This window comes from Myxocyprinus asiaticus, chromosome 45 (assembly GCF_019703515.2).
Source record: "Myxocyprinus asiaticus isolate MX2 ecotype Aquarium Trade chromosome 45, UBuf_Myxa_2, whole genome shotgun sequence".
NCBI lineage: Eukaryota > Metazoa > Chordata > Actinopteri > Cypriniformes > Catostomidae > Myxocyprinus > Myxocyprinus asiaticus.
Genome location: NC_059388.1, coordinates 28,207,075 through 28,230,048, shown reverse-complemented (window position 1 = coordinate 28,230,048; position 22,974 = coordinate 28,207,075). Strand labels below are relative to the sequence as shown.

Below are 22,974 nucleotides of genomic sequence, written 5' to 3'. Positions count from 1 at the left end.
CAACGGTCACACGCAACTTAATAAAACAGTTGTGTAGTAACGGGAAAGCTACGTATATACAAGAATGCCGACACTGAGAAGTATACTTTAAACTTACATCTTGCCGATTTGAAGCGATATTTCTGCTGACGAGAGCAGCAAACACAGGTAATCCAAGTTTTCTTTAATGCTTTCGCTCATGCGCACATTCACACACACACACAAACGCTCTACCTTGTTACTTTAGTAAGTGCAGCTCGAGCATCGCAATCCTCCGTTGCTAGTTCTAAAGTGACGTTTTCGAACTAGGCTCGGGCTGTATAAAAACATGATGCTGAATCCGTGGCGGAAGAAAGTAGTTCTGTGTTTTATGGACGAAAACCAGAAAATGTCTTGAGATAAAACCCTCAATAGTGTCTTAAGGTGTGGTATTCATGGTATAAGCGGGATAATTGACTGTGGCCCGTTGAATTATTGAAAAATAATGCACACCCAAAGTGTAATGGCCACTCCGCGTCACATCGTGACAGCATAACCACCTCGGGGTTTGCATTATTTTTGAATAATTCAACAGTCCGTTGTCAGTTATTCCTACTTAAAATGTATTAATATGCTGTGTATCGAAAACTAAAATTAATTCGATGTAAATGTTCTTTTATTTTGGAGGTAAAAATGTCAAATGTAATGAGTTTTTTTTTTGTTTCAGTTTTTCAGTTATATTAGCTTTATTTCAGTTAACGAAAATATTTTCATTTAGTTGTTGTTTTCGTTAATCATAATAACACGTTCTACCTTCTTTTTGCAGGTCAGATAAATGGTCAAACGAAACAGCAAAAGTGATAGAGTTGGAGAGGACCGTCAATGAGACGTCCTGAAATCTGGCTGGTCCTCGTCCCCAATCTCCTCTCTCCCTTTCCCCTGCAGTGGCGGGGCGATGGGCTCTGTATTTATAGATATACTTTAAGTATTGTTTTACTTAATTTGGATGTCTTTTTTTTTTTTTTTTTTTTAAAGATAAATACAAAAAAACAGTATATCAGATTTTGATACTTTATTTTCTCCTTTTTATATGCTTTGAGTTTATTTTAATGCTATTAATTTGTTTTCTTTCTTCTTTTTTTGCCTATTAGCCCCATGCTACTGAGAATGTGTAATAATATATTGAAATTGCATCTATTTTCATATTTACACAATGATGTGGGGCTGTAGTGCTGGTATAATGGTATCATGTAGCATGTCTATCGAAGAGGATCTTCAAAATGTCTTTCTCTTCAGGTATCCAAAGATTCTTCAAAATAATGTAAATATTCAGACTATATTAACAAATTGAACAAAAGAATAGGCTAAAAGCCCCACGTATAAAAAAGGCGTTTACATTTGGAAGGTGGCAACTTTCCAAAGCATTTAAAAACGGTTCCTCTGAATATGTAGTCTCACTTTTGTAATTTGTAAATATTTGCTGTATCCTCTATTGTAACGTGGTGGAGAGTTGCTGGGAGAGATATGAGTTAATGAGCTTTATATCAATGGAGATGTTTTTCATAGAGGGCAATAAATAGGGACAATATGGACGACATGAAAAGGATGGGCGCTTTCCAGCCCTTGAATACGCGCTCCATAGTCCTTCATATGACGTTGTCCTCTTTTATTTGGTATAAGGTCTTAACAGGACAGATGGCTCTTTTTGTCCTCAGCTGGCCACCATCCAAACCCTGTCTGCGCTCTTCTAGGGTAAAGGATGCTCCCTGACAAGTCTAGTGTTCTCTTGGCCAGATATGAATAGTTATGACAGCCATAGCACTGGACCGACGAGCATCTGGGCGTGTGGTGAACTTACTTGCACTGTGTCCCCATAGAATTGATCTGTTATTTATTATTTTTAGCATGCCTGCAACCCTTTTATATCCTGGAAACAAGTGCATTTTAAAGGAGATGGTTTTGCCCTGATGTGATGTATTCAGATGTTTGAATTGTGTTGGAAAATTGTTTGCATATGACTGTTCATGACCATTTCTTCTGTATTTGTTGTGGCATAGTATATGAGTGATTTATGAATCATCTCACTCTTCAAAGATACCTGCAGTATGTCTTAATATTATTACAGTTACGGCTGTAATCACTTTTCATTGCATTTCGGGCTCTGAAAAATGACCCTCCTGCAATTAACCTGCCTTGTTTTTGTCCTGCTTTTTTGCAAAGCAAATAAATATTTTCCTTAGTAAAAGCATTATAAATCATGAGTCTGAGCCATCATTTATGTGCATATATCCATGTTAGCTAACTATAGATTAAAATATGAGATTAACCTGATATATTTGTGTGGGTGAATCTCATTGAACCTGTCAAAAACATGAAAATGAAATAATTTTGCATTACATTAATGAGAACTGAACTGGGAAATGTTGTTAATTATCATGAAAATAATGTCACAATAAAAATACAAAATTTTCTTTATGCAAAATATAATTCTTGTTTGTTGACCCAGACATGTTCTCAACAGTTTTCATGAGATTCACTCTTATAGTCTTACCAGGAAGTGAAGTGAAATGATCAAGTATGTAAGATGAAAATTAAGCCTAGAGAAATGTATTTACCATCACAGTTGATTTGCTTTCGTCCATTGCCATCAAATGACTACTCGGGATATTTTAGTTCTTCAAGTCTGACTGTTAATTAACTATTTTCATTTGGCCTAGATCTGTATGAATGTTTTCCTCTCTCAGGGTTTAATGTAGAGGTAAGGTGTTTTCTGTGGATCAAAGAGAGACTGTCTGAGCTTGGATGATGTTTTTCATACATTAAATCACATTACCCAAATTGTATTAGTAGAAAAATGCACGTGCACTTCAAACACTCATGACCTCTCTCTTCATATCTTATCATTTAACTCATGAGATGCACAACAGTCTCTGAGTGTAAAGAGAATGGTGCAAAGAACAAAAAACATCCAGCGAGCGGCAGTTCTGTGGGCGAAAATGACTTGTTAATGACACAGGTCAGAGGTGAATGGCCAGACTGGTCCAAGTTGACAGGAAGGTGACAGTAACCCAAATAAACACACTCTACAACAGTTCTATGCAGAAAACCATTTCTGAACATACAACATGTTGAACATTGAGGCGGATGGGCTACAGCAGCAGAAGACCCCTCCGGGTACCACTGCTGCCAGCTTAGAGCAGGAAACTGAGGCTGTAGTGGGCACAGGCTCACCAAAACTGGACAGTGGACGATTGGAAAAACATCGCCTGGTCTGACAAATCTGGATTTCTGCTGAGGTGCACAAATGGTAGGCCCACTGCAGCCTCAGTTTTCTGTTCTTGGCTGACAGAAGTGGAACCCAATGTGGTTTTCTGCTGTTGTAGTCCATCCGCTTCAAGGTTTGACATGTTGTGCATTCTGAGATGCTATTCTGCTCACTACAATTGTACAGAGCGGTTATCCGAGTTTCCATAGCCTTTCTGTCAGCTCGAACCAGTTTGGCCAGTTTCCGTTGACCTCTCTCGTCAACAAGGTGTTTCCGTCCGCAGAACTGCCGCTCGCTGGATGTTTTTTGTTTTTGGCACCATTCTGAGTAAACTCTAGAGACTGTTGTGTGTGAAAATCCCAGGAGATCAGCAGCTACAGAAATACTCAAACCAACCCATCTGGCACCAACAATCATGCCACGATCCAAATCACTGAGATCACATTTTTTCCCCATTCTGATGGTTGATGTGAACATTAACTGAAGCTCATGACCCGTGTCTGAATGGTTTTACATTACACTGCTGCCACACTGCTGCTATTATTATTAAGTATATTTTAAAAATATTAATTATTTAAATAATATGTTTTTGTTTTTATGAATGTATTGCTATTTATTATTCGTTTATAATAATAATAATAATAATAAAAATAATAATTATTATTATTATTTATCTCTCCTTTTTTGCCCTTTCTCCAGAGGTTTCTGGCTGAAAAAAGGGTTTGCAATCGCAACAAGGTCCGATTTAATACTCGTGTAAACAGTTTCTCCACCTCACCACACTCGAGCTTCTACAGTAGAGACTCTATCACTCTGCCAAAGTGGACACGTCAGACTCAGAGCACCACGCATTTACATGAGTGTGTATCCAGTCGGAGACTCTCTGCCCTACTTTTATTGCCTGATGCTGCTCGGATGATGAGGAGAAGGAATATCCCACAATGCCCTCATGGACGGAGCCGCCGATGCATGCAGCTGTTGTTGTAGTCGCACACACTAACACAGTCCGCGGACCGTCTTCGCGTGCGTGACCGTGCGTGGAAGCTCTCAGCCGGGCCCGTGTAGACAGATAGACAGACAGATAGATAGATAGATAGATAGATATTTTATTCATATCCCATGAGGGACATCGCAGAGGACATTGGAAAGGACTTTTAAGTGTCGGAGGAGCGAGGGGGGTCCACTCGCTGCCGACCGGAGCATGATGGACCCCCTGACCGACAGACGCGCGTCTCGGGCGGAGCGCTGCAGCAGAGGAGCCGCCGGTGGAGAATCAGCGGACGATCAGCCGCGCGGCTGCGGGAGAGATACTGCCATGGGCGGCAGCGACAGCCTGAGCAGCCTCGCCGACATGGAAGTCTCCCTGGAAGATAAGCTAAAAGGACTGGCGTTCAGAAAACAGATATCGTATAGGTAAAAATGTACAATACAATTTAAAGTTGCATGTTTGTTTGTATTACCTACGTCAGAGTATTTATGTTTAATTGTATTGTATGTTATTCCTTTTGTTTATCAATGCAAACCCCTTTTGTTGACCACTGCAAACACACACACACACACACACACACACACACACACACACACACACACAATGCATAATAATAAAAATAGGATTTGGTTTGAGTTAATATGTCCCTATGATAACAAAAGCACCATGACGGGACTAATCTATACTGAGTGCTCAAATTTTCAGTTTTGCTATGAGAACAGCAAATGCATTAAACATTTGCTTTGGTTATGAACTGCATTTTGTTTCACATAATGTGCATGACATGATTTTATTGCCGTTTGGGCTGATATTGATTTGCAAGCAGAGTTCAGCTGAATGTTTTTCACTTGTTCCAAACCTCTGGGCAATCAGAGAGGCCACTTTTATTGGATTGTATAAGTGACAATTGACAAGCATAGACATGAATATGATTATGAATATAGGAAACAACACATGTATATGTGTCTTGTGATGATTTAGCTGTGGCAGTGAGATCTTCTCCCCCCATGTAAGGGTCGGAAATGACACGCTTTGCCAAATTAAAGGTAATTCCGGCCTTACAGAATGATTTTCAATTTTAGTGGATGACAAAATAATCTCTAGTTCATCCGTTAAAGCTAAAGTCCTCTTATTGACATTGATAAAATGTATTTGCTTGCTTGACCTGTGTTGTTATCATGTCTACTTTAAAACTGTCATTGCAAAAGCTGTTTAAATCATTCATAGTATTGAAACATTGATCTTGTCAGATGTGATTGTTTATTCTAGACTAGTGTAAATATTGAGAGTATCTACAAAACAAACTTTGGAACCCACCACAGTGGTTTCACTCTGAAATTCAGCTGGCCAGGCGTAAAGTCCTGATACATTTTTGGTTGCCAAAGGGCTGTAATTAGGGGCCAAGCACTGAAGGTATTGTATCTGTTAGCATTCTTCTTCTTCTTCTTATTCCTCTGACGGGGAGTCTATGGCAGCCCAAATATCCATATGGTACAAAGTTGTGAAATTTGCCACACTTGCAGGGGAGAGACTGAACATTCCTTCAAATTTGGAGCCTCTTGCTCAAACATTGTAGCGCCACCAACTGTTAAAATTTGCAATCATGTTTATGCGTATATCTTTTTAAAACAAATTGCCTAGAAACAAAAATTTTTCCATCTGATTCCTCGGCTCATGATGGTTCCAGTGGTATGTCCGAATTGCATGAAATTTGGTGTGTATCATCTAGGGGCACTCTAGGCAAACAGTTATTAAAAGCTTTTTGATAGACCCAACTGTTTGCATTTAACGCTTCAACGAATTCAACGGCCAACTCACCAAAGTGGTCTTAAAGCTATATCTAGGCAACACAATAGCGTATTTACACGAAACTTGTCCTGAGGGTACCTGAGCAGTTTCAGCACAGTGCCACCTAGTGGTCAGGAAATATGAAACATTTATATTTTTGCTGAATAGTTTGGACTAAGATTATGAGACTTGTCTCTTTAGATTCCTTGGGTCATACGGAGCTGAATGATACCCAGTTTTTATATGTTGGCCATATTGGCTGTCTGCCATTTTGAATTTTGTTGTAAAATGCTGTATATGACAGTCTAATTGGCGAATCGACTCACAATTGATTCCAATAGAGTTTTATGTTAGCATGTTGCTAAGCTAATGACATGATATTTAATGGGAGATTCGACTCACAAATTATTCTAGTAGAGTTTGATGTTAGCATGTTGCTAAGCTAATGACATGATACTCTAATGGGAGACTTGATTCACAATTGATTCCAGTAGAGTTTGATGTTATCATGTTGCTAAGCTGATGACATGATATTTAATGGGAGATTCGACTCACAAATTATTCCAGTAGAGGTTGATGTTAGCATGTTGCTAAGCTAATAACATGATACTGTAATGGGAGACTTGATTCAAAATTGATTCCAGTATAGTTTGATGTTATCATGTTGCTAAGCTAATGACATGATATTTAATGGGAGATTCGACTCACAAATTATTCCAGTAGAGTTTGATGTTAGCATGTTGCTAAGCTAATGACATGATATTTAATGGGAGATTTGACTCACAAATTATTCCAGTAGAGTTTGATGTTATCATGTTGCTAAGCTAATGACATGATATTTAATGGGAGATTTGACTCACAAATTATTCCAGTAGAGTTTGATGTTAGCATGTTGCTAAGCTAATGATATGATATTTAATGGGAGACTTGATTCACAACTGATTCCAGTAGAGTTTGATGTTATCATGTTGCTAAGCTAATGACATGATATTTAATGGGAGATTCGACTCACAAATTATTCCAGTAGAGGTTGATGTTAGCATGTTGCTAAGCTAATAACATGATACTCTAATGGGAGACTTGATTCACAATTGATTCCAGTAGAGTTTGATATTATCATGTTGCTAAGCTAATGACATGATACTCCAATGGGAGATTCGACTCACGAATGATTCTAGTAGAGTTTGACATTAGCGTTTTGCTAAGCTAATGGCATGTACCCTGATGATAAGCATAAAGGTGCATAGCAAACACAAAAGTTGGGTAAAATAGACCTCTTTAAATGTTAAATATTTTATCGATACTTTGCGATATTGGATAAATGCAGTATATTTGTAATCAACATTTTTCTTGACTCATCCACAATCTTGCTTTTTGTAGTGCATTCTCGGATTACTTTGTCTGTGAAGGATTCAAGCAATGCTGCTTTAGAATTTGGCCCAAATAAAGTGTCTAAGTGTCGTTCACACAGGATGTCTTCTTGTGTCCCGTCTGCGCTATTTTTTTTAACTTGTTGATCTTTTTAAATATGGACTAGATGGATGTCTTTGGCAGTTATGGCATGTCTCATTGCTTTTTCAGTGTCTTTTTGGGGGCACGTTTTTAATGCACTATTAAAAATAGTAGCAAAATGGAGCAATGCCAGTTTGTACTCAAAGGACCAATCAGATGAATCAGGGGCGGAACAAGCATATTTACAAATGGACAAACTTATTAAATTTGTTTATATTCGTTTATATTACAAGAGTTAATGTGCGTAAAAACATGCTTCAGTTCAATAATGCTGTTCTCCATCTAGATGTTTGTAACATTTGAATGTTTTATGTGTGAACAATCCCTTTAGAAGAAAGCACAGTTATTCTGCCTACCTTTTGGTACAGCCTTCGCATCAAATAATGCCTTAAAATACTTCTCAGTAGGCAGCTCGCTAGGTTTTGGAACAGAGCCTATGTCTCTTAGCAGTGTATAAATTAAAAACAATGCATAATCTCAAAGCACAGGTCTCTATTGAAGATGAGTGAATGGAGCAGTGATATTTTCCTTGAGCGCACACTTGCCTGTTCGTCCATTCTCAGGACCCCTGATTCGACCTCCTCCTTCTCCGTTTCACACCTGTCGGTGGAGGAGGGTCACTACCACCCTTCCTCCTCCTTTAGCACATCCCCCAGTCCGTAAGATCAACCTCGCTGCCATCCTCCCCCGAGTAGATCAATCCTTCACTCCCTGTGGCGTCACAATTAAGGCCAACCTCTGAAGAAATGATCAAAGCTCTCCTCTCTTTCATAGAAAACATCTAGAATTCCAATCAGAGCATCTCTATTTCAGATAAGATGTCATGACATATGAAACTCAACCATACAAGCTCCAAACCAAACAAACACAAGCCGACATGGCCTTAAAGGGATAGTTCACTCAAAAATTAGAATTTTGTCATCTTTTACTCAACCTTTCTCTTACCAGAGCAGCGTAAATGAAAAATGCTTCAGGAGTTGAAAAACCAGGAGCACACCAGCAGGCAGTGGCACATAAAGTCTCATGCATTTTTAAGTGTCCGATCACAGCCCTGATTGTAGATTTATACATGCTTGACACATTTTCTCTCCACCAAGCTGCTGAAAAGTTAAACATGCATATTTATTACGGTCTGCTTCTCAGCAGAGTGTCAGCCTGCAAAAATCTAGTGTTTGTCGAGCTTTCCTGGATGGACTTAAAGGGATAGTTCACCCAAAAAGTGTAAATTCTGTCATCATTTAATCACCCTTATGATGTTACAAATTTCATTGTTGTTCATTTTTGTTTGAACGCCTTAGTAGAGTAAAGCTAAAAACGTGATGCACTATCGTAACCTCCATCATATTAAGTGTGACGAGAATCAATACATTGTGTTCAATACACAATTTTAGTAAAACTAGAGAAAGAGGTATTTTAAAAAAGAGGTAATAATCAACTCCCTTTCGTAAATTCTTATGGCTTTAAAGCAGGGATGTACCAATGTATCGGCCACTGATATTTATCAGCCAACTAATGACCAAAGTAAAGTCATCGGCATATCGATAATAAGCATGAAAATGCCGATATGAAAAACCAACGTTTGTTTTATAATTAATTACTTACCTGTATTGCTTTTTATAATTTTTTTCTGTGTGTAATATAAATAAATGCCTACCGAAATAAATAAAAATCTGAAAAAGTGTCAAAAATGAATTTGTAATGTACTGCAACAGAAGTGCAAAACATTTTTAGAAGTGCAATATATACTCCTCCAAACACACACATACATCAATCATCATTTTATCACGTTTGTTATCTTTTTAAGTTTTTTAAAATCTTTTTATCTTTATTGTTAGAAGAGTAATGTAGCTTTTGTACCTCTTTGTAATATTTTAAAGCATAATTCCTTAGCAAAACAGTAATCTAATGACAAAAAAGAGGCGTAAGTGGCTAAATATTAGTATCTGTATTGCCTTTTGTTTTTGTTTTTTTGGTTAAAAAAATCAAATCAGTGCATCCCTACTTAAAAGTCAACATGAAATGGCGGTCGCAACCATTTTACTTGATTTTACAGTTTCAGAGATGGAGCAGGATTACAAAGACTTTCTTTTCATTTTGAATACCATGTGCGCTGATGAATCATGCACGATAAGACAAAGAACGTGTAGACTACTAAGGAAATAAATCGGGTCAATTTTGATTTCATGTTGAATTTAATATATAGACCTCATTTTCAATGCAGAACATTCAGTCATGACATCACAGAGAGGAAACCGTTCTGGGAAGTGACGCGTTTGTGCAACCATGAGAATGGGTTTATTATTTGATCACTTATAAGTGTTGTTTTTTTATCAGTGAAACTTTAATAAGGACCCTGGTTTAGTCATCTGTCAAGTTGTGCCAGTCCTCCACCTGTTTGGCACTTTGATTTATACCTTTGTCTGCAGTTGGCTGTGTAAGTTTGAAGACCGTAGGCGCGCCTTTCTGTAGGCAGAGCGGACTTGCCGGGCACAAGCATGACACTAAGAGCCATTTTGAGTTAGTTTAGCTTGTCATGCACTTGTGTGTGCTATTTATTTAATAGGCCTATTTGTTTCTATTTGGCATAGAAGCAGAGTGTGAAATGGGTGCCACACCTACTGTAAGTCAGTTTGCGAGAGAAAGTGTCACATATTCTTTCCGTCCATGAATAATTCTCATGTGCATGCACCTTTTTTGGATGTGCTGTCCACGATTGTCCTTTTGTAAGTTTTGGCTTATTGGCAGGAGTCCAGCTGACGTGTTCGATCATGCCAAGGTATGCGTATGTGCGTAAAAGAGGGCGTCTGTTGATGTAGGAACTCATCGCATTTCCTGCACGCTGAATGCAATACTAAGACCACACAGTAGATCCTGATGGCAGCCACAAATAAGGACTTGGCTGTGTGCAGAACGGGCGGCTTAGTGGCGATAAAGCCAGTCTTTTTGCTTTTTTTCCCGCTGCGGTGGGGGTTTGCAATTCAGTCTGAGGATAAGCATTAAAGGATTGAATATTTGAGTCTTTTCCTTATTAGGTGTATGAGTGTAAGAGGCTTTTCTACTACAGCTGTGTTAGGTAAAGCATCTGACTGCTGAGCTGTGCTTTCTCAGGGGTGGAAGCAGAAATCTAGTCCCAGGCTTTTGTCTTGTAGTAGGCCCTGCCTGGAGGTTAGATTGCAACTGTTGGGATTTATCTCTCTTGCCCTCCTATTTGTTTAGTCAAATTCCTCCCATACCCCATTTGTACTGAAATAGTTGACCTCTCATAGAACTGACCAGTGCTTTCATTGACTTTAGAGTTGAACTACAGTATGACATAACTGACTTCTACATAGCCTGCCCACAAACAAACTTGGTGCATTGCGGTATTACTACTATTTTATTCACTTTAATACAAATCATGAGTAAAATGTCAAATTATCTGTTCATAAACACATCTTGTGGCATAAAAACACTTTTACTATTGTGCATGTCTTGTAAGGCGATAAATCTAAAGTTGCATTACATAACCAACTACATTTACAAGCTTGTTCGTGCACCATCAAATTGTAAGATAGCTCAACTGATAGAGCGTTGCACTTACGATGCAAAAGACCGGGGTACATGTCCTGAAGGGCGAGCGAGTCGACACGTGGTTGCTTCAGCTATTTCGCTTTTCATTTCCCTTTTGCTTTTTCTGACACTGTCAGTTAGGTTTAGGTTTAAGGTTTAGGGTAGCGAGGTTGGTTTTGTTGATTTAAAACTTGATAGAGCATTAACCTTAAAAAACGAAATTTAACTTGCTTTAGTGCCACACAGTGAACATTTCACCTTGGAACTGCCGCAATACTTGTAAGGAACCACTTAATATAATTTTGCACAAATGATGTCACAGTCACATAATTTTCATGAGATCAGGCTGATTTTTTTTTTCCGGACAAATGGGGAAAATAAAATAACCGGATTTGCTGTGCAGCGTGACAAAAAATAAAGAAACAGGGTTTTGGTCAACTTAAGACATGTTGCAACGCGATGCGATATGCCTTATTGGATGCTTCTAGTCCAGACAGCTTTGATGAACATAATAAAAATATACTTTTATGCCATGTAGTTTTGTTTGCATCAGTCTAGCTGGAACTGAGCCGAACTGTCTTTCTTTTGGTGTAAACATTCAAAATGGGGCCAGATTGGGCACCAGTTCGGGCACCGTGTCAGTGGAAAAGGTATTTCTTTGAGGTCGTTTGCTCCTGCACCTGTAGCTCTGGCAGAAGAGCACCTGCAGACAGCCACCCCATTGGAGGTGTGAGTGACTCCATGTCCTCCTCCAATCTCTTCATTCATCGGTCCCCCAGCGGGGCATTTACACCATCACACCATGTATGCCATTCGCCCCGCCTAATTATTTCTGACACGGACAGCTCAAACAGGCCCGCTGGTCTTTCATAAAACATGCTACAGTCATCATTCACTGGAAGATCAAACTTCAACTGCGTGAATGGAAAGTGGACTGAGACCTGACTAAAGAAGGCCAAAATGAGGTCTGAGTGTGAATGCAAAGAGAAGTTGGTTGTTTTTTATTCGGTTCACTATTTTATACACTTAAAGTGGCTGGTTCTTTTAATGAAAACAAGTGTGAACACTGTAAAACACTAATGCGTTTACTCTTAATTTAATGAGTTATGATACCTGAATTGAGCTTCTCACCACACACAAACACATGCACATACACCCCTGTGTATACAGGCTGAACTGGGATTACTGGGATGGTTTTTTAGTAGATGATCTGACAGAGGACAGAGTTTAATTCATGATCTGAATCATTATGCTATGTACAGCTGCAATCAAAATTATTCAACCCCCCTGACAAGCAATACATTCTGGTGATGTGAATTAAAACACATCAACTAAAACCTCAGTAAACAGTCAAAGTAAGTTTTTAATACACATTTGAGGGATTTTGAAAAAAAAAACTAATTCTCTCCACAAATGTCAATAATATTCAACCCCCAAAGTCAATAATTTGTGGAGCATCCTTTATCCTTAATAACAGCAAATAAATGTTTCAGATAAGTGTTCTCAGGCTTCGGACACCTCTCTATTAGAATTTTTACACATTTCTCATGAGCAAAAGCTTCCAACTCACTGACATTCTTTGGTTTCTGTGCTGCCACTGTTTCCTTGAAATCCCAACAAAGGTTTGCAATGGGATTTTAATGATGGACTGAAAGGGCCATTTAAGGACATTCCACGACCTATCCCTGAACCAGATTTTCGACAACTTGGATGTATCCTTGGTGTTATTGTCTTGCTGGAAAATCCAGTGATCACCGAGCTTCAATTTACACACTGAAGGCATCACATTTTTCATGCCAAAATGGCCTGATACCTGAAAGAGTCCATGGTTTCAGTCACATAGTCAGGATAGCCGTTTCCTGCAGCCGCAAAACACTCCCATAACAGGACTAACCCACCTCCATGCTTGACTATGGGGATAGTGTCGTTCATGTCATCACCTTGTCATCTTACTCCAGATGTACTGCTGACCCATGGGTCTAAAACTCATTTTCAGTTTAGTGTCATACGTCTATAAAACCTTCTTCCAGGACTCCACAGGTCTTTCCTAATTCCTTCTTGAATATTCAAGTCAACATTTCCCTTGGTGAAGTTTTGCTTTCTTCCACACCCTAAGAAGGTTGCTGTTGTACCATATGTAAAAAATGTATGAATGTTGCTGCCAACTTTGTCTATTAGAAATTGAAGTGCCTTGGAAATGTACTTTTAGCCATGACCTTTCTTGTGTAATGAAATAATCTCCTCTATTAGCTTTTGAGACAGCTTATATTTAATTGAATTTTTTTTCATAGAAATACATTTTTGCTTACAACACTAAACTTAAATTTTAAAACTTAAATAAGTGCCATTGTAGAGTGATGACTTAAATTTGTTTTAAAACAATTACTTGTGTAGCCTTACATATTTAAGAAACAGCTACATGCAATAGGGGTTGAATAATTATGACATGGCTGTATTTTTTAAAAATCCTGCTATTTAGATATATTAGGTTATATATTCACACTATGACTTTGAATGTGTCACTTAACTGATATATATGTAATATTTAAAAATTCTGGGTCATCAGAAAAGCTTACCTTTGTAAATCCTTACTGTCTAGGGGGGTTGAATAATTTCGATTGCAACTGTAATTTACTGATTGCTGAAAACTGATTGCTGGAGCGTTAATATCAGTAAGTAATCAAAGTGAAGTACAGCTTTATGCCCAACTGTTATTCATTCATGCTAATGGTGTATTAGAAGATTTAATCCTTGTATTTGCTACCGTTAGTTACCTCAGGTGCATGGAAGCATCCACAAGGCACATACTAACCTGGTTTAGGTCATGCTTTGGCTGGAATTAGGATTGGCCTATGGTATGACTAAAATCTTAAATCACGTTATGAGTAATTTCATTATCACAGTAACAGTATATACCGATCAGCCACAACATTAAAACCACCTGCCTAATATTGTGTAGGTCCCCCACATGCCGCCAAAACAGCACCAACCCGAATCTCAGAATAGCATTCTGATATGATATTCTTCTCAACACAATTGTACAGAGCGGTTATCTGAGTTACTGTAGACTTTGTCAGTTCAAACCAGTCTGGCCATTCTCTGTTGACCTCTCTCATCAACAAGGAGTTTTCATCCGCAGAACTGCCGCTCACAGTGATTTGGACCGTGGCATGATTGTTGGTGCCAGTTGGGCTGGTTTGAGTATTTCTGTAACTGCTGATCTCCTGGGATTTTCACACATAACAGTCTCTAGTATTTACTCAGAATGGTGCCAAAAACAAAAATCATCCAGTGAGCGGCAGTTCTGCGGATGGAAACACCTTGTTGATGAGAGAGATCAACAGAGAATGACCAGACTGGTTCAAACTGACAAAGTCTATGGTAACTCAGATAACTGCTCTGTACAATTGTGTTGAGAAGAATATAATCTCAGAATGCTGTTCTGAGATGTAGGTTGGCGCTGATTTGGTGGCACGAGGGGGACCTACACAATATTAGACAGGTGGTTTTGATGTTGTGGCTGATTGGTGTATATCACAAAACAAAAAAAAAGATTCTGCAAATGGTTTATATATATATAAAAAAAAAAAATCTGTTTTAATAACCACATGGTTATGCACATTTTTGGATAATCCAGTGAATTAAATACTAATGGAACTTCATCTCATTTAATTATTTACTCTTTTTATTTGGAGCTTGATGGACGCAAACCAAAAGATTATTCATAACAGATGATAATGATAAAGTGTGGCATCAGTGCAAAACCAGCTTCACATTATGTTCCACTTAAGTTAAGGACAAATGACTCAAAACAGTAAAACAAGTTTTATAAAAATGAATTGTTCCAACTCAAAATTCTGATTGAGTGAGCAACATTCAAAGCCAATAGTAAAATAGTCAATACACAAAAAAAAGCTCTTTGGCTGAACTTGATTCTATTGTGGACCGTGGTTCCACATGTTTGAAATGAGTTTTCTCAACTTAAAATTACTATGTAATCGCTACACAAACACTTGTTTAGAAAGAACCTAGTAGAATTGGGTAAACTCAACAAAATTAGACTTGTCAATGTAACTCAAATAAATCTCTTTTATTTCTTATGCACTAATTCATGAAATTGAATGTTATCTTGCTAAGTACATGCTGGTTGGAAGCATTACAGAGTGTAGTTTAGTAACTGTGTTTAGCACAGAAATTGCTCAACTAAGCGAGCAATCAATTTCATGTGCAGTATCTACCTGTCCTCATTATTAGCTTAAGCGCCAAACAATATATTTAAATTTTATTGCAAAACAGACATATACAAACAGCTTAGTAGTTTGAGAGTGTAGGGAGAATGACTCAATTGTTGTATCATGTAAGTGAGAAGTCACTATTAAACACAATTTAAAAAAATGAAGATAAAACAGTGTTGACTGATGGCTTCAACAGAAGCATATACCATTGATTAACAACTTCAGTGAACACAATAGGTCTGTCTTTAAAGGTTTAAAAGTTATCGTTAAGAATGAAAACGCCTATGGAGAAAATGAATGGGAATTTTCTTCTGGAACCTGTTGCGCTTTTAAATGATGAGGTCACTCGTGGAAAACTGAAGCAAGATATTTAACAGTCTGTTTCTCAGTATGGACATGTCTGGATAATGATGGGCATGTTCCTGCTACAAATAAAGCTCATTTGCTGCACACATTATCTTTTTACCACAGTTCTCTCTCTCTCTCTCTCTCTCTCTCTCTCTCTCTCTCTGTTTTTCTATCTCTCTCTTGGTCTCTCGCTCGCTGTAATGCACTCTGCTCACTAATTATAGCATGTCTCTTTCTCTCTCTCTCCAGCTGTGGTCTGGGAGGTTGTGTATGTGAGTTCAACCTTTTATGCACTGATAGCACAGGGTTACGGCTGCCTGGGCCTCATTTAGCAAATGATTAATTCAGTTAGGCAGCCAGGACCTCAGGTGTAAAAGAGAAACCAGGGGGCCCCTCGCAGCCCTGAGGCTCTCAATTGGGCAGAACAGGATATCTGGTCCTGCTTTTACCACACTAATGGAGGATTCACAGATCAGGATGTTGACACACATTAGCCTTCCATTCAGACTGCAGTTTAGAGCGCACAACACAAACATTTACCTGATCACTACCATGAAAGCCATCTGCCACAGTGTGTTTAGAGCCTGGCTTTTTGGGACAAATAGGGATTGGGATATTTGAGTGGCACACTTCACAGACAATTGCATATAGTCTTGTGAAGTGAAATCCTTTTTTTTACATGGGCGATAAATGTTCATTTCCATGGCACTTAACGGTTTAGGATGTTAGCGTTCATTCTAATTTTTTGACTAATATGTCCTTTTAAATGAGTTATTAGTAATTATGTAATTTAGTTAACATTTTATCATGTCATATTTATTTTACGGTGACTAAAATGACAATTTTAATTGACAAAAATACAATTTTGGTTGACGATAATGTGCAAAACGACAAAAAAAAACAAAAACTGTAACAGATCAAACTTTAATCAAATATTCAAATATTTAGAAAAATCTATAAACATATTTCAAACATATTAAAGATTAGGATTTATTGAAAAATAAAGAAATAACAGTGTTAGTGCATTGTTAATATCTTGCAGTATTATTTTTCTCATCATATTTTCGTCAACAGTATGTTTTAATTGAAACCATTTGATTATCCTCATGATGCAACTTTTTCGTCTCATCTTGTTATTGTTAACAAAATCAAAAACCCCTTTGTCAATGAACATTTTTGTAAGTAATTTCGTTGACAAGATTAACACTGCTGGCTTTTCGCAATTTCAGGCTACACAGGTTTTTATCGTAAAACAAGTTCGCGTTTAGAAGTTCCCTGGCTGTTACAATGAGCACTTTCGAGGAATTTTTCAAAATGTGCAAAGATTGTGGCATAATATCTTAAAAAGATGTTTAAGAGTTCAAAAACACTAGAGTTTATGCAACGTTAGATTACGGGGGAGTACTTTTAATGTGGGTTGTTGCATCGCAGGGATGTAGAAGAAAAAACGCAAGGGTTTCTTAAAAGTGATGTTTCAACATGCAATCAAAAGTTGCGAACATGTTAACAGCAACATACTCTGATGTATGCATCATTTGACTGATGAGAATTTCAGTGTAGCTGGTCAAGATTTGCTTTAAAAATCCAATTCACTGTATGAATATTATACATTCTTAGGGGCCGTTCAGACCAAACGAAAATCTAGACGCAGCGCAACAAATATAAGACGCAGCGCAGACAGACTCAAAAACGTGTTTGGTATGAGCAGCCCCTTGTCCGTCAAAAGCACCATGAAAGCTGTCTATTGTGTTTAAAATCCCCTATCATTGAACACAGCTGTATTTCTGTCTAAATGGGCGGTACTTGGCCAGAATAAGCTGGAAAGTGTACCAGACTTTATTCTGATAGTGAAAAGTCTGTCCGCGTGAGACAAGACACAAGAGAAAACAAGTAAAATAGAGTGGTTGAAAAATGAAGTTCGCCTCTCTCTTTTGGGAGTTACAGTTTCTACACACTTTGTTTCAACACCTGCGTCCATCTCAGCCCTGAGCTCTGCTCTTGATGTCGGGGCTATTTTCAGCAGATGGATGGGTCAGATAGGGGAGCGATGCATGCTTCCGATGCCTCCCACGCACCCTGCGCCAAACGCTGAGGTTAATTATGGAGGTGTCAGCAGCCAGAGGAGGAACACAGAGAAGAAAGAAAAAGAGAGGGGAGGTTTATGTACAGCAGGAGTGGGCTGCAAACTCACCCACATACAGTACACTGCCAATGATGCTCTTAATCTCTCACACACACAAAAGTTTCACCGTCACAGTTAGATGTAATTATACAGTTCGAACCCACACGCTCCCCCACTCGCTGACAGCCAGTGGTACCACTGCACACGCACAACACTGTATTGTTACGTTAGCATATATCTAGAATGTGGGATGCCGTACAGAATATTAGCCCACATCCATCCAGCAGCAAAATGTGTATATACTGTATATTAAGGAAATCTCTGCTTTAAACTGGCCATTAGAGTTGATAAGTTGAACTTATTCAGTGAATCGATTCAAAACTCTTGATTGAACGATTAATTTGTCTCGTCTCTCAAAAATGTTTACGGAAGTCCACGCATGTAATTTTTCATGTATTCAAATGTTTTAGTAAAAAATATGTGTAGGTAAATATTGCTGTTTAAAGGGGTGTTTCTTCAACTTCGGGCACTTTTAGCACTGAGGACTTCTTGAAAGTAAAGTCTTGATAAAACATTTTTCACACTCAAAATGTTTTTAAAAATGGACCGTCCATGCGTCACAAGAGATTTATGTCATTATTTCCTGAAAATCATGAAAATTCCCACCACAGTGTCATTTTCAGCACATCTCAAAATCTGTATTGTGTTTAATAGAATTCTGTGGTGGAAATGAAGGTGAAGGAAATTGCATTTTTAATGTTTTTAAAATAAGAAGGCAGACTCCCTTGTCTTGCTAAGGCTAATTTCATAGCTAACATTTTATGTATCCTAAATACACACAATTAAATAATATTTTTTCACTTTGCATAATTTGGCAAAAGTACTGCTTGATTGGAAATATTCTGCTCACAAGTGATATTTACTTTTAATTATTTTTATATCTCAAGCATGTCTGATATTTCAACTCAAGCAAGCTCTTAACTGACACTTTTGTCTACATGGTTATTAAGTACATTTACCCCCAACATTTTTTAGGGGTAAATAAAGTTGAATTGGTGTGTTGGAAATGATGCCATGTTAGTGCCCTAACCCTAACTGAAATAATTTTCACACAATAAATATTTCAATTGTTTATGTTTATTTCACTCTTTGTTAAGATTATTGTAGTTTTAAACATATAATCATTTATTTTTACAATGGATTTTCATAGTTCACTATTGAAAGTCTGGGTCCGGTAAAAGGCTAAAACTGTAAAATTTGTACATAAAAAGCATTTGAAAAGTACCAAAAATAAATTAAGACCTGGTAAAAAAGTTTCTAAGTCAGTTTTAATGTGACCTTCATATAGCAAAAAGAAAGAAAGTTGAAATCTGTTCATTGTAACAAAAATTAACCCTTGGGACATACAAATTACCAAAGTTGAAGAAACACTCTACTATGTTATTAAGTGCATATTAATGAAATAGATTTTTATCATTCTTTGTTGTGTTTTTGTTTAATTAAAAACAGCATGGAAAACATGTCTTGATTATTTTGAAGGAGATTTTTTTCTGTATTTTACATTTGGTGGTTTCTCTGATTGAAAGATTACCACCCTTTTTTAGCAATTTTAGAGCAAGTACATACAAATAAACGTATATATACTGTACACTCACTGAGCACTTTATTAGGAACATCTTCTTATTCATGCGATTAATTGTGTGGCAGCAGTGCAATGCATAAAATCATGCAGATACGGGTCAAAGCTTCAGTTAATCAACCATCAGAATGGGGAAAAAATTAGATCTCAGTGATTTCGACCGTGGCATGATTGTTGGTGCCAGATGGGCTGGTTTGAGTATTTCTGTAACTGCTGATCTCCTGGGATTTTCGCATACAACAGACTCTAGAGTTTATTCAGAATGGTGCCAAAAACAAAAAACATCCAGTGAGCAGTAGTTCTGCAGACAGAAAGGCCTTGTTGATGAGAGAGGTCAACAGAGAATGACCAGACTGGTTAGAGCTGACAGAAAGGCTATGGTAACTCAGATAACCCCTCTGTACAATTATAATGAGCAGATTACAACATGTCAAACCTTGAGGCAGATGGGCTACAACAGCAGAAGACCATGTCAGGAACTTTATTATGACCAAAGTGTTCCTAATAAAGTGCTCAGTGAGTGTATATATATATATATATATATATATATATATATATATATATATATATATATATATATATATATATATATATCAGTGCATTCAGAAAGTATTCAGACCCCTTCAATTTGTTTCACATTTTATGTTGCAACCTTATGCTAAAATGCTTTAGAAAACAAATTCCACATCAATCTACACTCCATACCCCATAATGACAAAGCAAAAACCAGATTTTTGATCATTTTATCATAGCAAATTTATTAAAAAGAAAAAACTTAAATATCACATTGGCATACGTATTCATACCCTTAACTCAGTACTTAGTTGAAGCACCTTTGGCAGCGATTACAGCCTCAAGTCTTTTTGGGTATGATGCAGCAAGCTTTGCACACTTGGATTTGTGGATTTTCTGCCATTCTTCTCTGCTGATCCTCTCAAGCTCTGTCAGGTTGGATGGGGACCGTCGGTAAACAGCCATTTTCAGGTCTCTCCAGAAATGTTGGATTGGGTTCAAGTCTGGGCTCTGGCTGGGTCATTCAAGGACATTCACAGAGTTGTCCCTAAGCTATTCTTGCATAGTCTTGGCTGTGTGCTTGGGGTCATTGTCCTGTTGGAAGGTGAACCTTCAGCCCAGTCTGAGGTCCTGAGTGTTCTGGACCGGGTTTTCATTAAGGATATCTCTGTATTTTGCTGCATTCAGCTTTCCTTCAACCCTGACCAGTCCCCCAGTCCCTGCTGCTGAAAAACACCCCACAGCATGATGCTACCACCACTATGCTTCATCACTGGGATGGTATTGCGCAGGTGATGAACGGTGCCTGGTTTCCTCCAGACATGATGCTTGGAATTGAGGCCAAACAGTTCAATCTTCATTTCATCAGACCAGAGAATCTTGTTTCTCACAGTCTGAGAGTCCTTTAGGTGCTTTTTCATGTGTCTTGCACTGAGGAGAGGCTTCCGTCTGGCCACTCTGCCTTAAATCCCAGATCGGTGGATTGTTGCAGTGATGGTTGTCCTTCTGCAAGTTTCTCCCATATCCACACATGATCTCTGTTCCTTTGACCTCATGGTTTGGTTTTTGCTCTGATATGCATTTTCAGCTGTGAGACCCTATATAGACAGGTGCGTGCCTTTCCAAATCATGTCCAATCAATTGAATTTGCCACAGGTGGACTCCATCAAAGTGTAGAAGCATCTCAAAGATGACCTGAGCTAAATTTTAAGTGTCATAGCAAAGGGTCTGAATACTTATGTCAATGTGATATTTCAGTTTTTTTGTTGTTTTTTTTATTGGCAAAGTTATAAAAAATCTGGTTTTTGCTTTGTCATTATGGGGTATGGAGTGTAGATTGATGTGAAAAAATAAATAATTTAGAGTGTTTTAGCAGAAAGCTGCAACATAACAAAATGTGAAAAAAGTGAAGAGGTCTGAATACTTTCTGAATGCATTGTGTGTGTGTGTGTGTGTGTATATATATATATATATATAAACATAGTCCAAAAATGGAAAAAAATAACAGTTTTTGCTACGAACATAAAAATCAAGGTATAATTTTAACGATACTGTCCTTCTGTATATATGTGCTGTTGTTGTTGCTAAACTGTGCGGGACTGGCCTGACTTGGTGGTTTCCTGTGATTGTTGTTTGCCAAAAAGCAGTCTAAATGTGTGTGTGTGTTTGTTAGGTCATAGACAGTCAAGGGAAGGACACAGAAGCAGCAGGGGGTCTGGACCTCTCCCTCAAAACATCGGGAAATATGTCACAGCTGTTTCTGTGTGTGCCACAAAGCAATTGAAACAACAAATTTTACATGAAAGAGCACTTAACTGTGCACATAACACATTATATATAATAAGAGCATTTTATCAGCACTCTCTCAGCATCACTGGCGAAATCACTGTTATTTACCAATGAAGAGCAGGCGTCAGTACGGTTTACCTGCAACAAATTACTTTGATGTAAGGTGCTATACTTTGAAGGATAATGAATCCATTTATCAGCGGAAATTATTTGTGGTGTTTTCTACGGTGAGCATCACTTACTATTGCTTGTACTTAGGGATTGGGATTAGAATAAACTTCAGTGCACCATTTGTGATACAAACATAAATAATACCTCAAATCAAGTTGCTTTTTGGGGAAAGGTGTGTTATTAATTTTCTAAGCAACTGGACATGGATTTTTGCCTGGCGTGTGATTAAAACGGGCGGAAATATCTCATAGACTCAGATTGAAGGAGGTACCCAAGCCATATATAGAGATCGGAGGGTTTGGAACATGAGGGTCGTAACCACGCAGTTCTTTTTTAAAAAACACTCTTTTCTCTCTTGAGTGTCTCAGTGAGATGGAGGAATGGAAATTGTGTGTCAGAAAGCAGAATAGCTGGTGTCGCTTCGCATGGTGTCGGATCTTTAACAGAAAAAAGTCTCAGAATGCAAGAGAACTAAATGAAGAGCGTGAGAGGCGATTATTCACTTGGATGTGTGTGAAAGGCACTCGGCTAAGCCAAACCCCCCACAGCCCACTGACAGAGAGGAGACAGAGGGAATTGAATGTAGGACAGTTGGGTGGAAGGAGAGAGAGAAAGTCTTTGCTCCCTCACATATGCTGAAGGATGAGGTGAATGTGACCCATGGTAGTTTAAGTTTTAACCTGATGAAAAGAAAAGGGTATGGAAAGAAAGAGAAGGAGAGAGAGTGAAAGAGATGAAAAGAGAGTTAAGTAGGAAGGTGAGAGGCTCAAGACGTGAGAAGATAAAGACAGAAAGTAAATCAATGGAGAGAATTCTCTAACTTCTTTTAAGGATATTTCACCCAAAAATGGAAATTCTGTCAACATTTACTCACCATAATGTTGTTCCAAACCTGTATGACTTATTATCTTCTATGAAATACAAACAGAGATGTTTTAAGAGACTTTTTTTCTTCTTCTAAACACAAACAAAGATTTTTAATAGAATATCTCAGCTATGTAGGTCCATTGTATGGTGAATGGTGGCCAGAACTCTGAAGGTCCAAAAAGCATATAAAGGAAAGATAAAAGTAATCCATAAGACTCCAGTGGTTAAATC

At 38.0% G+C, this 22,974-nt stretch overlaps 2 protein-coding genes across 10 annotated transcripts in view; both read left to right on the top strand.

The window, feature by feature from the left end:
- LOC127434826 (cyclic AMP-responsive element-binding protein 3-like protein 2) overlaps nucleotides 1-2,213 on the top strand; it is a 32,281-nt gene extending 30,068 nt beyond the window's left edge. For both annotated transcript variants that reach the window (XM_051687830.1, XM_051687831.1), the window contains one exon: nucleotides 785-2,213. In XM_051687830.1, coding sequence (XP_051543790.1) covers nucleotides 785-854 — 70 coding nt within the window. In that variant the 3' untranslated portion in view covers nucleotides 855-2,213. The remainder of the gene's footprint in view (nucleotides 1-784) is intronic.
- Nucleotides 2,214-4,035: 1,822 nt separating this feature from the next.
- Nucleotides 4,036-22,974, top strand: part of LOC127434820 (diacylglycerol kinase iota-like) — a 61,088-nt gene continuing 42,149 nt past the window's right edge. For all 8 annotated transcript variants that reach the window (XM_051687819.1, XM_051687816.1, XM_051687823.1 and 5 more), the window contains exon 1: nucleotides 4,036-4,636. In XM_051687819.1, the coding sequence (XP_051543779.1) occupies nucleotides 4,425-4,636 (212 nt within the window). In that variant the 5' untranslated portion in view covers nucleotides 4,036-4,424. The remainder of the gene's footprint in view (nucleotides 4,637-22,974) is intronic.